The 17,288-nt window shown below is 40.8% G+C and overlaps 1 protein-coding gene across 1 annotated transcript; it reads right to left on the bottom strand.

The window, feature by feature from the left end:
* Window positions 1–3,355: 3,355 nt before the first annotated feature.
* Window positions 3,356–4,051, bottom strand: LOC123074879 (protein LIM3-like). Its single transcript, XM_044497614.1, has 2 exons — window positions 3,666–4,051; window positions 3,356–3,573 (listed from the first exon to the last, which is right to left on the bottom strand). The coding sequence occupies exons 1-2, from the start codon at window positions 3,958–3,960 to the stop codon at window positions 3,545–3,547; spliced, it is 324 nt and encodes a 107-aa protein (XP_044353549.1). The 5' UTR covers window positions 3,961–4,051; the 3' UTR covers window positions 3,356–3,544.
* Between the last annotated feature and the right edge of the window lie 13,237 nt (window positions 4,052–17,288).

Raw genomic sequence — 17,288 nt, 5'->3', positions numbered from 1 at the left:
CTCTCTGTCTCTTGGCCCATATGTCAATAACGTTGACCGGTCAAACCTAACGAACATAGTTGTTAGTGAAGGCCTACCGTCACCAAAAAAATACTGATGGACTCGCATGTAAGCAGCCAAGTCAGCATCTACTGGGCCCATATGTTAGAATCGTCCGCCGGTCAGACCTGGCGCACCGACTTTTAGTGATATATTATCGTCACCAAAAATGGTAGTGACAAATCGGCCGATCAAAGATGACAATACTAGCCGTCACCCACAATGCACCTTCATGACAAACTCATAACCTTCACCTAAACTACAATCTTAGGTGACAGAAAAAGAGGCATTGTTAGGAATTTGTTTTTGTGACGGCGCTACTCTGACGGTCTAGGTGACAGTCGAAAACCATCACTAGCACATTTCTGGTGACCAACATCAGTTTTACGTCACACAAGTGGCACATAACAAACAAACATCATTTTGTAGAGAAATCATTCATGCAATAGAAATTAAATGACCAAACCTTGACAAGGTTTATCTGGATTATGAGAAGGCACGATGAATCAAACATCAACAATAGTCAATTGAATCCTCTAGGACTCAGAAAAAACCATACTCAAGCATTAGGGATGAGACCACATGCATTTCATCAAATAGACCACACGAAAGGACCAACGAAATATTTGCGAGATGGAGGGAGTGAAGAAAAGGGCCACAGAAGGAAGAAAATGATATGCTGAAGGGGGCGGGGTAAAGGGAATGACACCATGTTGGCAAGTGAAACGATAAAACCCACCACACGAAGTGGCACATGCGTACATGAACCCGGTAGCAGGGATTAAACAGAAGGTAAAAGAAGCGTCAGTGCCCATCCATCCGTTCATGTAAAGGAAACCAAGTTCAAATTCGGCACAAAGAATACCAAACATCACAGAAGGACACCGTCCAACAGAGAAAAGGCACTAGCCGACATAGATATAAATAGCTCGAAGGACCATTGACGAGTGTTGTTTTTACGCTCATCACACCATAGTTTAAACCTTTTTATTTCATAAAAACCGAGATACCCGCTTTGGTATTGCTACCAATTACTAATGAATGCAAAGTATTTCAAAATCCTCTCTTTATTTTGTTTCCATATGAAAATGGGCTAAACATGGACCAAATCAAGCATATATATGGAAAGGAGCAAATTGGAGATAAGATAGATCAAGTGGGAGGCGCACCAGAGCGCAAGACGCCGTCTGGTACGAGCGCAAGAGCTTGTACCATGCACATCCGGCTCCGAGGGTCCAACCTGACAACTATTATAAAGGGCCTTTTTGATATTCGCAACAGAGCAACCGCTAGAACCTAATCTCTGCACCAGAAGCCATTCTTCAACCCTAGCCTGCACCATTTCTCATCTCATCTTCAGAGCCACCACTATCACCATCACCATCATCGCAGCAAACCACCTCCAAGTTAGTCATACTTGTAATATTTTATCGCATCCGACAACCATTGTAAGACATATTATCAAGAAAGCATTCATCTTGATGTGTTCTTCAATGATTTCTTCTCGCAATCCGATCACCGTGTGTGAGTAATTTGATAAGGTCATGGGTTGAGGCATAGCCTTGCAACCTGATGTATTTGTTTGAGGGATCGATGGAATGAATTTGAACTAACGTCATGTATGTGTGAAATAAAATTACATCGTAGTTGTCCCTTGTCTCTCTTGCGTTCTTTGTCCCTGCAGGTACCCATGATCATGGAGTTCGAGCCGCAAGGAGGCTAAAGGCAAGGCGAACGTGAAGCGCTATTCTGAACACCAGTGACAGAATGGTTTTGTATGGTAGCGTGGATCAGATCTCTGGGGATACATGAGGTGTAGTCATTAAACGCCCATGCTTTTGTCTGCTTTATCCTAATAATCAAGGTAACCCCGTGCCACGGAAAGGTCTACAGTTGGAAAACTGACTCTTGTTGCAGGGCGCATTCCGGTTAAGATATAATTTGGACACATCCCCACTTAGATACGTTGCAAGCACATCTTAACGACTATCTTCTAGAGCACAAATTAAGATCATATTGATCCCGATCACAAAAATATGGTTATAAGAATCAAGTCATGATACCCATGACTATTTTTATTACAAGAGTTCTTCGTTCCAACTTGATTACGATCTGGTATAAAAACTGGAATTTAATTCTCCCACAAAAGCTTGGTAGAAACCCTTGTCACAAGTGCGCGTCCTCTCGTGGGTTCGATAACTCAGGGTCACTCCTTGGGGAAAGAGGTTGGGAACCTTTCTGCTATCCATTATCTATTCACCAAAGGTATTCATCAACCACCCCCGCCTGCCACGGGACCTCTTCATATACCAGAAGTGAACGTAGGTCTTCGCTCCTCAACCAATCCTAGCGTGCTGCAAACACGTCAGATAACCAACCGAAATTGAAACCCAGACACAAGCAGACACGCATGACAGAAAGGATAACACTGGGTACTAATGGCTCGATATTTTGTCACTTTTATAAGAGGGCTTTGATATGTTTTTCACAGGGTTTAGATATTTCTCGCATCTTTCTAACACTAATCCTTCGAGAAAGAAGAAAACTTGTTGTTACTATTGATGTGCAGGAATGAACATATGGAAGAAAACCAACCAACATCCTATCAAATGAAGTCATTTGGAGCTACTTCCTTTTTGGGCGAAAATTCAACAAAGCAACCAAAGCGTAATATGACACATGGTCCGAGTGCTCCGGCTCATACCTATGGTCATACCACGGGGTGACAGCACCACTTCATCAACACTAGAAATGGAGCGCTCGTACCAATGGTTGCACCACGTAGCGCCACCACCAATTCACAACCATACCAATGGTCCATTGGGTTTGTCTTGTAGTAACCTATGAGCACTTATTTTTTGTACTGACCGATCTCAATAAATGTAGCTATTTATTGAACACATTTACTCATCCAGACACATCCAGGCTGGATACATGTATCATATTAATGCACACTATTAATAAAGATCGAGGCATTTGTAACATATATCTCATTAATTATACATTTAGTATATATTTATGAGATATTTAGAGTGTATATTAGTCCATTTATTATGATGTGTATCGAAGACCAACCCCAACTTAGCCAGTATTTACTTCTATGTTTATTTTTCACATGTCCAAGCTCCACCTCTGAATTTTAACATTTGCAAGCATATACATACCGTACAATATCACAAAGGACTTATCATCGTATAGTGAGAGAAAAAAAGCTTTTGTCAAAGATTTCTTTTTCTTGTTTTCAATCCCCATTCACATTGAAAGGAATCAAAACCAGAAAAGAACCAAACAAAAACAAAATAGTGGAAGCATGTAATTTGAGGAGAAATATTTATTAATACTCATACATTGATGGATCTTCCACCCCACAACCGACCACATTCCCTAGGAATTACTCAACATAAACTTAACCTATCACATATCATAAAAGCGGAATCCAGTCAACATAGAGGCCTAGGAACTAAATCAACATTTCTCCTTTGATTACCAGATACAAAACATCCATCTATTGGCCTTGAGATGGGACATGGTAACCTGCGAAAATATTACAAAACAAAAGCATGTCATGCATAGTTCATGACAAGTATTAGGGGTACATAATACATGGCTCAAAATATAACACTTACTGCCACAGTCGGAGCCAGGTTTGAGTGGATTCTTGCAGTAATCAGCGACATACACCACCTTATCCATGCATACCACCTTCTCAATCTCCTTGGTGACCTTGGAGCACATGCACGGTGCATTGACCTTCTGAACCACACTACAACATGCACTCGCCGGAGTTATCTTTGGGCTCGCGGGAAACATCACATATGGTTTGCACTCTCGGATTATCCCTTTTAGGTCGACGACACAATCTTCAGCCGTCACAACAAGAACAAAGGCAAGAACCAAGAGCAAACTAAAGTGGTTTGCCATAACTACTACTACTAGTAATCGGTTGTCTACCTCTCTCTTAGATGTTAAATCTAGGGTTGTGTTGTTTTGGTGTGGTTGTCCTCTGTTGGATGCTTGGGCTTATATAGGCGCATGGATGGGAATGAATTCACCCGAGGGAAAATAATTACTTCAATCAAGTCGTAGGTGGTGCTCATTGAAAAGTGTCACGATGTATGTTTCTCATGTAGACAGATGTACACACATGCGTTTGTTGCACTAACAAGTGTCAACACTTCGTTCCTATGTAGACACGTGTCTACACTTATGTTTATTTGTTGCGTTGCATATATGTTCCAAAATATAATGTTTTCTAAGAAATTTCAACCGTCCATTCTGTTTGTCTTATAGTCAACTGTGAGCACTTATGTTTGTTGTACTGACCCATCTCAACAAATGCAGCTATTTAATGAATACATCCATGCACAGCCAGGTCGGATACATGTATGATGTATCATATTAATGCAAACTATGAATATAAACCAAGGCATTTGCAGCATATATTTCACTGATTATATGTCTAGTATATATTTCTGAGATAATTATGAGACAATTTATTATGATGTGTATTGAAGTATCAATCCATTTCAACAAATATTTACCTAAATGATAAGTGGCACACGTCAGGTGCGTGGCACTCAGGCACTGACATTATTCGATGGCAATTCCAGTCACGCAAAGATGACAAATTTCAGTGACACACGATAAGTTTCCGTCAAAAAATAAACTGAAGCACAATGTTGCCATGCTTGCCAACTAAAATTGCCATCCTCGCGTAACTAAATTTACCATAAAAAATGTTCGAAGTTGGCATGTGCTTGTATCTTACGTGTGGCACTTGCTAGAGTCCAATATTTACTTCTACAGTGTAGTACATACTTGTATTTCTGAATCCTCGGGGCAGTGAGATTAGCGTTTCTCGTAGCGTGTACGCAATGGCAATATTTGGTGTCAGGTTCTTCAGGTCTATTCAAGGATTCAAGGGCGACGACTGTGGCTTCGGGGCGCTGGTCTTTAGGGGGACATGCATGCAGACTTCCCGGCTATCATCGACAAGGTAAGGCCGGCTTCGGTATGGGACCGGCGACAGCGGCGCATCGGTGGCTCGTTGTAACATCCCAAAATTCTAAATTTTGGAATGTTATATTAATTAAGTAATAATGATTGCTTGTGTGATATGTTGTGTGAAATTGAGTGAAATTTAAAACTTTTGAAAGTTAAATGAGAGGGAATAAAAGGACTTTCCCAAACTTCCATTCTTGCATTTGGTTTCCATGGAATTCCATTTGAAATAATTCAACTCAGAAACTTTATGCCACTCAAGGATTTTCAATGAGATAAGATAACATGACTTCTTCCAAATTGATGAAATAGAGTGGGGAGTGATGAGTACCGCTTTCAAAGTTTGTTGGAAGTTTTTCTCTCTTCTGTTGGAATTTCAAATCATCTCAAATTCTCTGAGTATAAAATACTTGAGTGAAGGAAACATGACCCTTCAAAATTCAGAGAAGATTTGAAAACAATTTGGAAGAACAAAACAAAAATAAAATATTTGTAAAAGATTTCAAAAATAAAATTCGAATCCAATTTGAGGATATTAAAAACAATGTTTTGTTAAAGTAATTTATTTGCCCAGCAGCGGCCTGCACCGTGCCGAACCGCCTCGCTCGCCCGCTCCTTTCCTCGCGCGCACGCCGCCCCACCAGTAACCGACAGGTGGACCCCACTTGTCAGCTTCTTCCTTCCCACGCCATCAGGAGTCCGCCTCCCGCATGCCACCGCCTGTCACCGCCGAGTCCTACCCGGACTCCACCCCCTCGCCTTGCCCCTCCTGCACGAAAGCCCGCATATAAATAGCCCTCGACCCCGGCCTCTTTTTCCCTCAAACCGCAACCGCCCTCACCTCCCGATGCCCCGCACAAACCTCGACGGAGTTCGAGCTCCGCCGGAGATTTGCCGCCTCGTTCCGCACTCCACCTCCACCCTCGACCGACACCGACCCCGCCATCGGCTTCGCCACCTCGCGCCCACTCCAGAGGTCCACCAGAGCAAGCGCCACGACCATGGCCGAGCCGCCACGACCTCCTTCTCCGGCGACGTCGGTGCCCACCACCGCGGTAAGCCGTCGCTCCCTCTCGTTCGACTGATCTAGAATAGACCGCTAAGATTAGATCTTGATTGTTTTTTTCTTTTGAACCGTTATGCGCTATTTAGTGGCTGTTCGCTAGTTTAGCCTCGCAGCGGACGATTTTCAGCCAGCAGCAGTTTGACACGTGGCCAGGGACCTAGTTGTAGTTTAGTTTTTTTTCCAGATTAGCCCCTAATTTTTAAAACCTTCACAACTTTTTAACCGTTTGTCCAAATTCAGTGAAACGAACACCAAATTCTTCATCATGATCTCAACTATCCAGAGAACATATAAAATAAAGTTTTTGAAATTTTAAAATTTGAAATAGATCATATTCAAATTTAAACTTGTTTTGCCTATAACTTGAGTTTATAACTTCGATTTAATTGATTCTTTTTGCAAATCGAAGCTCTTGACATGTACTTTCTGTTAAGATCAAAATGACATAATTTTACTACTATTAAAAATATGTTTTTGTCCAGAAGCTTTATTTGATAGTTTTGAAGTTTTCTGAAGTATTTTCTTCGTTCTTTTGGATCTTTGAGTGATTGCTTATGTGTGCAAATAATTGCTTGCTTATGATAGATTGATCGGAGTGTGACGAGTAGAACTACCAGAATTATGAGTGCGAAGAATCTTCATCAACAGTACAAGGCAAGTTACACTTTGATCATACTCTTTCATACCCTGTTTTATTATGCATTAGTTTCACCCTCAAAGATTGCATGAGTAGGATTGGGAACATGTGGTTATTGCTTTGTAGTTCATGTGGTAGGAACCTATTACCTTTGATCACCCCGGGAATATACATTATGCTCATAAATTGCTTAGCCATGCTCGTAGACAGGGACTGGTATGTGAGATTCATGCAAGTTGTGAGAGATAATAATTAAGGGTAACTTAAGGTGGCAACATTAACATCACATCTGGGTGGATTGTTCGGGGCACCTGGAGAAACCAGTGCTTGCCCAAGGGAATCCCGGAGTACCCTGTGATTACCCTAGGTCCGCCACCCAGGCTCAAAGGGATCATACGATATTTCATTCCTAGAAACTTCCGTGTGCAGCCACAAGCCATTATGGGCTCTGGCATAGTTGAGTAAGTTGTGTGACCTCTTTCACTGGTAGACAAGCTGATGTAGGGGAAAGTAGGTGTATCGGTCTACCCAGAGTAAAGAGTAAATACTTCAGAAAGGCTATGTCTCGATCTTCCGATCATGGAGGCGGTCGACTCTTGTGGGGAAAAGTGCGCAAACCTCTGCAGAGTGTACAAACTAATCATGATTAGCCGTGCCCCTAGTTATGGACAACTTTGAGTATCTAGAAGTGATTATTGGTTGATCTCATCACGTTACTTAATTAATGTATTGGGTTATTAATAATTTGGAAATTTTGGCATTGAGTTGGAGGAACCTTCTCAATAGTAGCATAAACTTGGTAGTAAAATAAAAATATATTCCTTTGTTGTAGGAAAAAATTAGCTTTATGCAAAAATTAAACCTAGAGCCTCCACCAGCCAAATATGTATATAGATATAGACATTTTCATCATTATTCTATGGTGTGAAATTGCCAGTATATTCAACGTACTGACCTACATGGCTGCAACGTCTCATGTTGCAGGAATCTTACGACGAGTAAGTGATACGTTAGGGTTACAATGTCTACACTCAACTTTGCCGTTGGTGTTGTTGGGACTCCACAATTTTGATGTTACTTCCGCTATATGGATTGAGGTAATAGTATTTACGTTACTTTTTACATGTGATTGCACTCTGTTATAAATCCTCGAGTATGGTGTGTGTCAGCATACCGATCCAGGGATGACACTTAAGCACAGAGACTTGATCCATTTGGGTCGGGTCGCTACAAGATGGTATCAGAGCACATGTTGACTGTAGGACGTGACCCCTAGAAACTGGCAAGCCCTTGAGAAATGACTTCTCTAAAAACTTTATCTTCAAAAGGGAGCCCTTAACTCTCATATTTTCTAAGCCTTTCCAAATATTTCCTCTCATCTCAAATAGTTAGACTATACCCCTTTCTCCTTTTGCCACATGAAGATTCGACTGATGAGACCACTCCAAGAAGGACAAGATATCAGACAACTGAGACCATTTCAAAATAAAGAGGATTTTACCGTGCATCAGAATAATTGAAACTACAATGGTTGAAGACTCCAAAGACTCGAAGAATTTGAAGGCTCTGAAGAATTCCTTGAGTAAAGTGACTTGGAAGGCTATGATAGGATCCACTTAAGTTATTCTCGTACTCTTCTGAAATTCCTCGCTAAAGAAACCCCTGGCTTCCATATTTTAGATGAAGAGCTTCACACTGAACCAAAGACACCACTATGAAGACTTTCCATATGGTCCAGCCCTTATGGAACTTGTGAGACTATTGAAGCGGCCGATAGCTGAGATCAAGGTGTGTCAGAGGAAGACCAGAACATGGAGCGTCAAAACTCAAATTTTTGGTCGTCAGGAAAACCTCAAGATAGGAGATATCAACTATGGAATGATAGCTCATGGCAAAGACATGGGCATAAACACGGCTATCCATGATGCTATCGCTCGCTTGTGCTATCGTCACCGTGCTGAGTTAAGCATGCATTTCTTCGGAAGGATTGGATGGCAGAAGGCTAATGGAGCACCTATCACCTTGACGAACGAGCAAAAGATGAAGTTTTCACGTCAGCCGGTGTATCACCAGGATCTGGAGTATTACATCAAGAATTTTCGGATGGACCTTCTGGAAGCCTTATTCGACAAGGAAGTATTTCATAAAGAGCTCATAACCCAAAAGCTGAAAGTAGCCAAGCTTGTGGAGCAAAACCTCAAGATACCGAATATTCGTCAGGAACTGAAGGATAGTAGGTCCATGGTTCATGCCAAGGATGTTGAAATCCAGAAGCTTCGAACGCACTAAGGACGTCACAAGAGACTTCACATCAATAGAGATGATCTGGCAGAAGAACTTGAGAAGATCAAGCATGATCTGAAGAAGCCAGCGGAGACATGAACCAGGACATGAAGAAGCTAGTCTAGCTATAGCCCACCATGAGCGAATAAAGATAAACATTTTGTGATTAGAGTATCTGACCATACCAAGTATGTGGGTGCTAGTACTACAGGATTGATTGAACTGAATGAATGTGTGGAGTTACTCCATATTTTAGCTGCTGTGTCTTTTGTTGGTATGGGTACCTTTTCCCCTCTCTCTCCAATCTTATCTTGGCCTTACCCAAAATCCTTGGACCCAATAGATGACGAATGGAGATGAACTCACATTTTCTGGATCAATGAATTAATTGGAGACGGACAAATGGATTCAGAACATGGAAGATCACATGAGGAATAACACTATAGCCGGAAAGGAGATGGCCCAGCATGTTCTTCAGTACTTTCAAAAAATTACCGCTACTTGGTTGAGTATGTATCAAGCTATCAATGGATGGCAAGGAGAAATCACTTGGGAAGAATTTAAGTTGACTCTCCTAAGGTCTCGTCTAGTGCCCCAAAAACTGAAGCCTTGTGGAAATGAAATGAAGAAACCTTGCATGCAAGCTTTGTGGAGAAATAGGACACAACCATAAAGAACACAAGGATGGATGCCCTCACTGCGAAGAAAGTCACCCAACTGAAGAATGCCCAACTAGGCAGATTACTTGTTTCTTGTGTGAAGGGACTACCCACTACCCTGCTCAGTGTCACATCTACCCCAAGGTACATCAAGTCATTCAACGGAAGAAAGAAGCCCTCAGGGAAACTTTAGAAAAACCCACGATGAAGGAAGATTTTGAGGACACACCCGAAGAAGACCCAATTAAACCCTGCACCAAGTCATGCTATTCATGTGGAGAAGAAGGACACATCTCCCATAATTGTCCGAAGGAGGATCTAGTAGAATTCCCGACAGAGGAAGTAGATTATGACCCACAGGAGATAGAAGCCCTAATTCGTACGGAAAAGTCTAGGAAGAGAAACAGAATGTATCCCCAGAACAACCCAATTTCTACAAAGAAGGACTTGAGTCATATCACATGTTTCAGGTGCAAAGATCTAGGGCACTACTTCAGCGGTTGCCCAGAAAGGAAGCCGAGAACCCAAGGAGGCTATGTAATCACAAGGAAACCTCGAGACTTGTCAGAAGAAATATGTTTCCACTGTAAAGAAGCAGGGCACTTTGCCAGAGATTGTCCCAATGAGAAGGAGACTTGTGCTAAATAGTTGAGTTTGTAAAAAAATGCACTAGGTAGTGGGAACACTCTTATTTGAGGTGTTAAGTTGAGGCATGTAATGGAATTGTAGGAGATTGTAATAGTTTGAGAATCAATAAAGTTAGAATCATCATTGGTATTGATTTGGATTTTATGAGTTGTTACAATATAGGCAATGAGTGAAATCATGATACGTGGAATAAGATTTTGAAGAAACTAGTTGATACGTCTCCAACGTATTTATAATTTATGAAGTATTCATGCTATTATATTATCCATCTTAGATGTTTTATATGCATTTATATGCTATTTTATATGATTTTTGGGACTAACATATTAACCTAGAACCCAGTGCCAGTTTCTGTTTTTTTCCTTGTTTTTGAGTTTTACAGAAAAGGAATACCAAACGGAGTCCAATTGACGTGCCGATTTTTGTTGATTTTTTATGGACCAAAAGAAGCCCCTGGAGCAAAAGAGTTGGGCCAGAAGAGTCCCGAGCTGTCACGAGGGTGGGGGGCGCGCCCACCCCCTGGGCGTGGGCCCCTGCCTCGTGGACGACTCGGAGACCCCTCTGACGTGAAACCAACGCCAAAAATTCCTATAAATACAGAAACCCCCCAAAAATAACCTAGATCGGAAGTTCTGCCGCCGCAAGCCTCTGTAGCCATGAGAAATCAATCTAGGCCCTCTCTGGCACCCTGCCGGAGGGGGCCATCATCACTGGAGGCCATGGAGGAGGATCCCGGAGGGGCCATCATCGCCATGAAGGCCAAGGACCAGAGGGAGAACCTCTCCCCATCTAGGGGGGAGGCCATGGAGGAGGAAGCACAAGGGGGAGAACCTCTCCTCCTCTCTCTCGGTGGCGCCGGAGTGCCATCGGGAGGGGAATCATCGCCGCGATGATCGTCTTCATCAACATCACCATCACCATCCTCATCTATTTTACGCGGTCCACTCTCCCGCACCCCGCTGTAATCCCTACTTGAACATGGTGCTTTATGCCACATATTATGATCCAATGATGTGTTTCCATCTTATGATGTTTTGAGTAGATATCTTTTGTCCTTGGGTTGATTGATGATCTAGATTGGTACGAGTTGTATGTTTTATTTTGGTGCTGTCCTATGGTGCCCTCCGTGTCGCGCAAGCGTGAGGGATTTCCGCTGTAGGGTGTTGCAATACGTTCATGATTCGCTTATAGTGGGTTTCTAGAGTGACAGAAGCTTAAACCCGAGTAAGGGAGTTGTTGCGTATGGGATAAAAGGGGACTTGATGCTTTAATGCTATGGTTGGGTTTTACCTTAATGATATTTAGTAGTTGCGGATGCTTGCTAGAGTTCCAATAATAAGTGCATATGATCCAAGAAGAGAAAATATGTTAGCTTATGCCTCTCCCTCATATGAAATTGCAATGACGACTACCGGTCTTGTTAACAATTGCCTAGGATGATTCCGCACACCGATCCACCATTATTCCACTCTCGCTATTTATAATATTTAGTAATATATTCTAAATTTATGACAACAACACCTACTTTTATATTTTAGCTCTCCGATACCATGCAAAGTTATCCTCTTCATACCCACAACGTAGTTTTATTTCTCGTTTCTAGTTGGAAGCAAACGTTCGGTGTACGTAGAGTCGTATCAGTGGCAGATAGGGCTTGAGAGAATTTTGATCTTACCTTCAGCTCCTTGTGGGTTCGACACTCCATACTTATCACTTCCACCTTTGTAAATTGCTACGATGATTCCTTGCACTTGGGGATTATCAAGCTCTTTTCTGGCGCCGTTGCCGGGGAGCAATAGCGTGGGGTTGATATTCTCGTGTGTGCTTGTTTGCTTTCTTCACTAAATAGATTTTGTTTTACCTTTTTGTTTCTGTTTAGTTGTGGGTGAAAAATACAATTTTTTTTTAAAGAATGAAAATACAAAAAAAATTACTTGCCTTTCATGCCTAAAAAGTTTTTCAAAAAGGGAAGTGATTGGAAAGTTATGCATTGAAGAAGTGAGGGTCGACCTTGAGCACTTGCGTTCATGCTCACGGAAACAATGTAGAACTTTTCATGGAAGTTTATCTGTAAATAATTATCCCCTTGTGTATATCCATTGTATTATAAAAATAATGTGCCAAGCTTTTGTTTTAGGATGATTAGATTGCTTGTTTACTATGTGCAGAACAAAAACAGAAACTTTGGCTGTAGTGCGTGAATTTAATATTTTTACTGGAAAGTCAAATGGGTCTGAAACTTTTTGCACATAACTTCTGTACAAATTTTTCAAATTTTCAAATTTATTTCATAATTTTTGGAGTTACATAAGTTTACTAAACTTCCAGATTACTATAGACTGTCTTGTTTTTGACAGATTCTGTTTTCTATGTGTTGTTCGCTTATTTTGATGAATCTATGGGTACTATCGGGGGGTATGAACCATAGAGAAGTTGGAATACAGTAGGTTTAACACCAATATAAATAAAGAATGATTTCATTACAGTACCTTAAAGTGGTAGTTTGTTTTATTACACTAACGGATCTCACAAAGTTTTTGTTAAAGTTTTGTGTGGATGAAGTGTTCGAAGATCGAGGAGCTATCAATATGAGTAGAATGAAGAGAGGCAAGAGTTAAAGCTTGGAGATGCCCAAGGCACCCCAAGTAAATATTTCAAAGGATACTCAAGCATCTAAGCTTGGGGATGCCCCGGTTGGCATCCCATCTTTCTTCTTCAACAAATATCGATATACCTCGGTTTCTGTTTTGTTCACATGATTTGTGTCCTTTTTGTTTTTGTTTTTCCTTTAAGACCCATGATAGCATGAGATAGCCCTTCATTGATTTATAAAATACTTCATGTGCTTCACTTATAACTTTTAAGTATCATCTTATAGAATTGCTCTTTGTGCTTCACGTAAATCTTTTGAGTATGGTTTTATAGAATGCTTCGTGTGCTTCACTTACACATTTTGAGCTTGGATATTGGTTAGTCTATATTGATTGTAGAATGCTCCGTGAACTTCACTTATATCTTTTGGAGTATGAATAATACTATCATCTAAAGCGGGTTTGGAAAAGTGTCAACTTTAGGAATTAGTGATCCCACTATTCCGAATAAGAATAATTTTGCTTATGTGGAGAGTAGAAAAATTTCTATGCTTGTAGATCATGAAAAGAATGCTTTATGTGATGGTTATATTGTTGAATTCATTCATGATGCTACTGAAAATTATTATGAGGGAGGAATATATGCTTGTAGGAGTTGCAATAATATCATGTTTCCTCTCTATGTGCTTAAAGTTTTGAAGTTATACTTGTTTTGCCTTCCTATGCTAGTTGATTCTTGTTCCTATAAATTATGTGTTCACAAAATCCCTAGGCATAGGATGTGGGTTAGATTCAAATGTGCTAGTCATATTCTACATGATGCTCTCTTTATGTTTCAATTCTTATCTTTTATGTGAGCATCATTGAAATCATCATGCCTAGCTAAAAGGCATTAAAGAAAAGCGCTTGTCGGGAGACAACCCAATATTTACCCTTACTGTTTTCGTGTGTTTACATGATTAAGCTACTGTAGTAATCATGTTTTATAGCTTTTGTTTCAATAAAGTGCCAAGTAAGACCTTTGGGAAGACTTGGGTGAAAGTTAATGTGATCTTGCTGTAAAAAACAGAAACTTTGCGCTCACGAGAATAGATGTCATTTTTTTAGAGAAGAGTGCTTTTGAGTTGATTCTTTTTGAAGAAGATTAATAGACCAATTCCTCACGTTCACCAATTTATTTCATAATTTTTGGAGTAGCAGAAGTATGGTTGCTGTTCAGATCATTACAGACTGTTCTGTTTCTGACAGATTCTGTTTTGATCGCATAGTTTGCTTGTTTTCTAGTTTCTATGGCTTATATTTCTCAATATAAATTGTAGAAATGATATGGTACAGTAGGCATTGTGTGAGAACAATTATGAACCTTGTCTTTGACAGTACCAAAGTGAATGGTTTGCTCTTTATCATACTAACCTATCTCACGAAGTTCCGTTAAGTTTTGTGTGATTGAAGTTTTCAAGCTTTGGGTGAGACATCGATATGAGGAGAATAAGGAGTGGGAAGACCCTAAGCTTGGGGATGCCCAAGGCACCCCAAGGTAATATTCAAGGAAGGCTCAAGCGCCTAAGCTTGGGGATGCCCCGGAAGGCATCCCCTCTTTCGTCTTCAAAACTATTAGTATACCTTACTCGGAGCTATATTTTTATTCGTCACATGATATGTGTTTTGCTTGGAGCATATTTTCAATTCTACTTGCTGTTTGAATAAAATCATTGGATCTGAAATCTTGAATGAAAAAGAATCCTCCCATGGCTAGTTAATTATTTGACTACTCAGTGTTCTTCACTTATATCTTTCTGGGGTAGTTTGTCATTTACTCACGTGCTTCAAGTATATCTTATGAGTAAATGGTTGAATGAATTGAATATAATAAATATGAATTTATAAATGTTTCATATGCTTATACCATGGGGAGTAATGACTTCACACAGAATAAGTATAGGTAGTAAACTTATTGAAAGTTAGCAAACGCAGAATTGGTCACTTGAACAATTCATGAAAGAATATTGAAGGAAGAGAGATTTCACATATAAATATACTATCTTGGACATCTTTTGTAATTGTGAGCACTCATTCAAATATGACATGCTAAAAGGATGATGTTGGACAAGGAAGACAACGTAATGGGTTATGTTTTCTAATATCCGAAAAAAGTATATTGTCATGGATCATCCAACATGGTGAGCTTGCCTTTCCCTCTCATGCTAGCCAAATTCTTTGCACCAAGTAGAGATACTACTTGTGCTTCCGAACATCCCTTAAACCAGTTTTGCCATGAGAGTCCACCATACCTACCTATGGATTGAGTAAGATCCTTCAAGTAAGTTTTCATCAGTGCATGCAATAAAAATTGCTCTCTAAATATGTATGATCTATTAGTGTGAAGAAAATAAGCTTTATACGAACCTGTGATAGGGAAGAAATAAAAGCGATGGACTGCATAATAATGGTCTTTATCACAAGAGGCATATAAAGTGACGTTCTTTTGCATTAAGATTTTGTGCATCCAACCATAAAAGCGCATGACAACCTCTGCTTCCCTCTGTGAAGGGCCTATCTTTTACTTTTATCTTCTACCTTATGCAATAGTCATGGTGATCTTCACCTTTTCTTTTTACATTTTATCCTTTGGCAAGCACATTGTGTTGGAAAGATCCTGATATATATATCCAATTGGATGTAAGTTATCATGAACTATTATTGTTAACATTACCCTTGAGGTAAAAGGTTGGGAGGCGAATCTATAAGCCCCTATCTTTCTCTGTGTCCGATTAAAACTTTGAACCCATAAATATCACGTGAGTGTTAGCAATTGCGGAAGATTAAATGATAGTTGAGTATGTGGAGTTTGCTAAATCAAAGCTCTGACATAGAACCTTCCTGAAAAAAGGATGAATTGCAATTGTTTTATGACTAAGAGCACTGTTTGTTAGTTTTCAAGAAAGTTTATGATCTATACTTTAACATGTGAATAGCTTGTTACTTGATCATGAAAAGTTTTATGAGATGAGCTACTGTTATGACATATAATGATGCTAGAAAAGGTAATTGAAATTATCATTGATCAAACTTGTGCACCTGCTAGCATTCACACTTCATAAATTGTTTCTTTTATCATTTACCTACTCGAGGACGAGCAGGAATTAAGCTTGGGGATGCTGATACGTCTCCAACGTATCTATAATTTATGAAGTATTCATGCTATTATATTATCCATCTTAGACGTTTTATATGCATTTATATGCTATTTTATATGATTTTTGGGACTAACCTATTAACCTAGAGCCCAGTGCCAGTTTCTGTTTTTTCCTTGTTTTTGAGTTTTACAGAAAAGGAATACCAAACGGAGTCCAATTGACGTGCCGATTTTTGTTGATTTTTTATGGACCAAAAGAAGCCCCTGGAGCAAAAGAGTTGGGCCAGAAGAGTCCCGGGCTGTCCACGAGGGTGGGGGGCGCGCCCACCCCCTGGGCGTGGGCCCCTGCCTCGTGGACGACTCGGAGACCCCCCTAACGTGAAACCAACGCCAAAAATTCCTATAAATACAGAAACCCCCAGAAAATAACCTAGATCGGAAGTTCCGCCGCCGCAAGCCTCTGTAGCTACGAGAATCAATCTAGGCCCTCTCTCGCACCCTGCCGGAGGGGGCCATCATCACCGGAGGCCATGGAGGAGGATCTCGGAGGGGCCATCATCGCCATGAAGGCCAAGGACCAGAGGGAGAACCTCTCCCCATCTAGGGGGAGGCCATGGAGGAGGAAGCACAAGGGGGAGAACCTCTCCTCCTCTCTCTTGGTGGTGCCGGAGTGCCATCGGGAGGGGAATCATCGCCGCGGTGATCGTCTTCATCAACATCACCATCATCATCACCATCCTCATCTATTTTACGCGGTCCACTCTCCCGCACCCCGCTGTAATCCCTACTTGAACATGGTGCTTTATGCCACATATTATGATCCAATGATGTGTTGCCATCTTATGATGTTTTGAGTAGATATCTTTTGTCCTTGGGTTGATTGATGATCTAGATTGGTACGAGTTGTATGTTTTATTTTGGTGCTGTCCTATGGTGCCCTCCGTGTCGCGCAAGCGTGAGGGATTCCCGCTGTAGGGTGTTGCAATACGTTCATGATTCGCTTATAGTGGGTTTCTAGAGTGACAGAAGCTTAAACCCGAGTAAGGGAGTTGTTGCGTATGGGATAAAAGGGGACTTGATGCTTTAATGCTATGGTTGGGTTTTACCTTAATGATCTTTAGTAGTTGCGGATGCTTGCTAGAGTTCCAATCATAAGTGCATATGATCCAAGAAGACAAAATATGTTAGCATATGCCTCTCCCTGATATGAAATTGCAATGACGACTAC

The sequence above is a fragment of the Triticum aestivum genome, chromosome 3D (assembly GCF_018294505.1).
Source record: "Triticum aestivum cultivar Chinese Spring chromosome 3D, IWGSC CS RefSeq v2.1, whole genome shotgun sequence".
Classification (NCBI taxonomy): Eukaryota; Viridiplantae; Streptophyta; class Magnoliopsida; order Poales; family Poaceae; genus Triticum; species Triticum aestivum.
This window is presented reverse-complemented; position numbering and strand designations above follow the sequence as displayed.

Excerpts from the sequence above, each read along its gene's own strand:
- LOC123074879 (XM_044497614.1), bottom strand. The coding sequence starts at position 3,960 with ATGGCAAACCACTTTAGTTTGCTCTTGGTTCTTGCCTTTGTTCTTGTT. Across the intron at positions 3,574-3,665 it reads ACCTGGCTCCGACTGTGGCA|GTTACCATGTCCCATCTCAA; the intron begins GTAAGTGTTATA and ends ATATTTTCGCAG.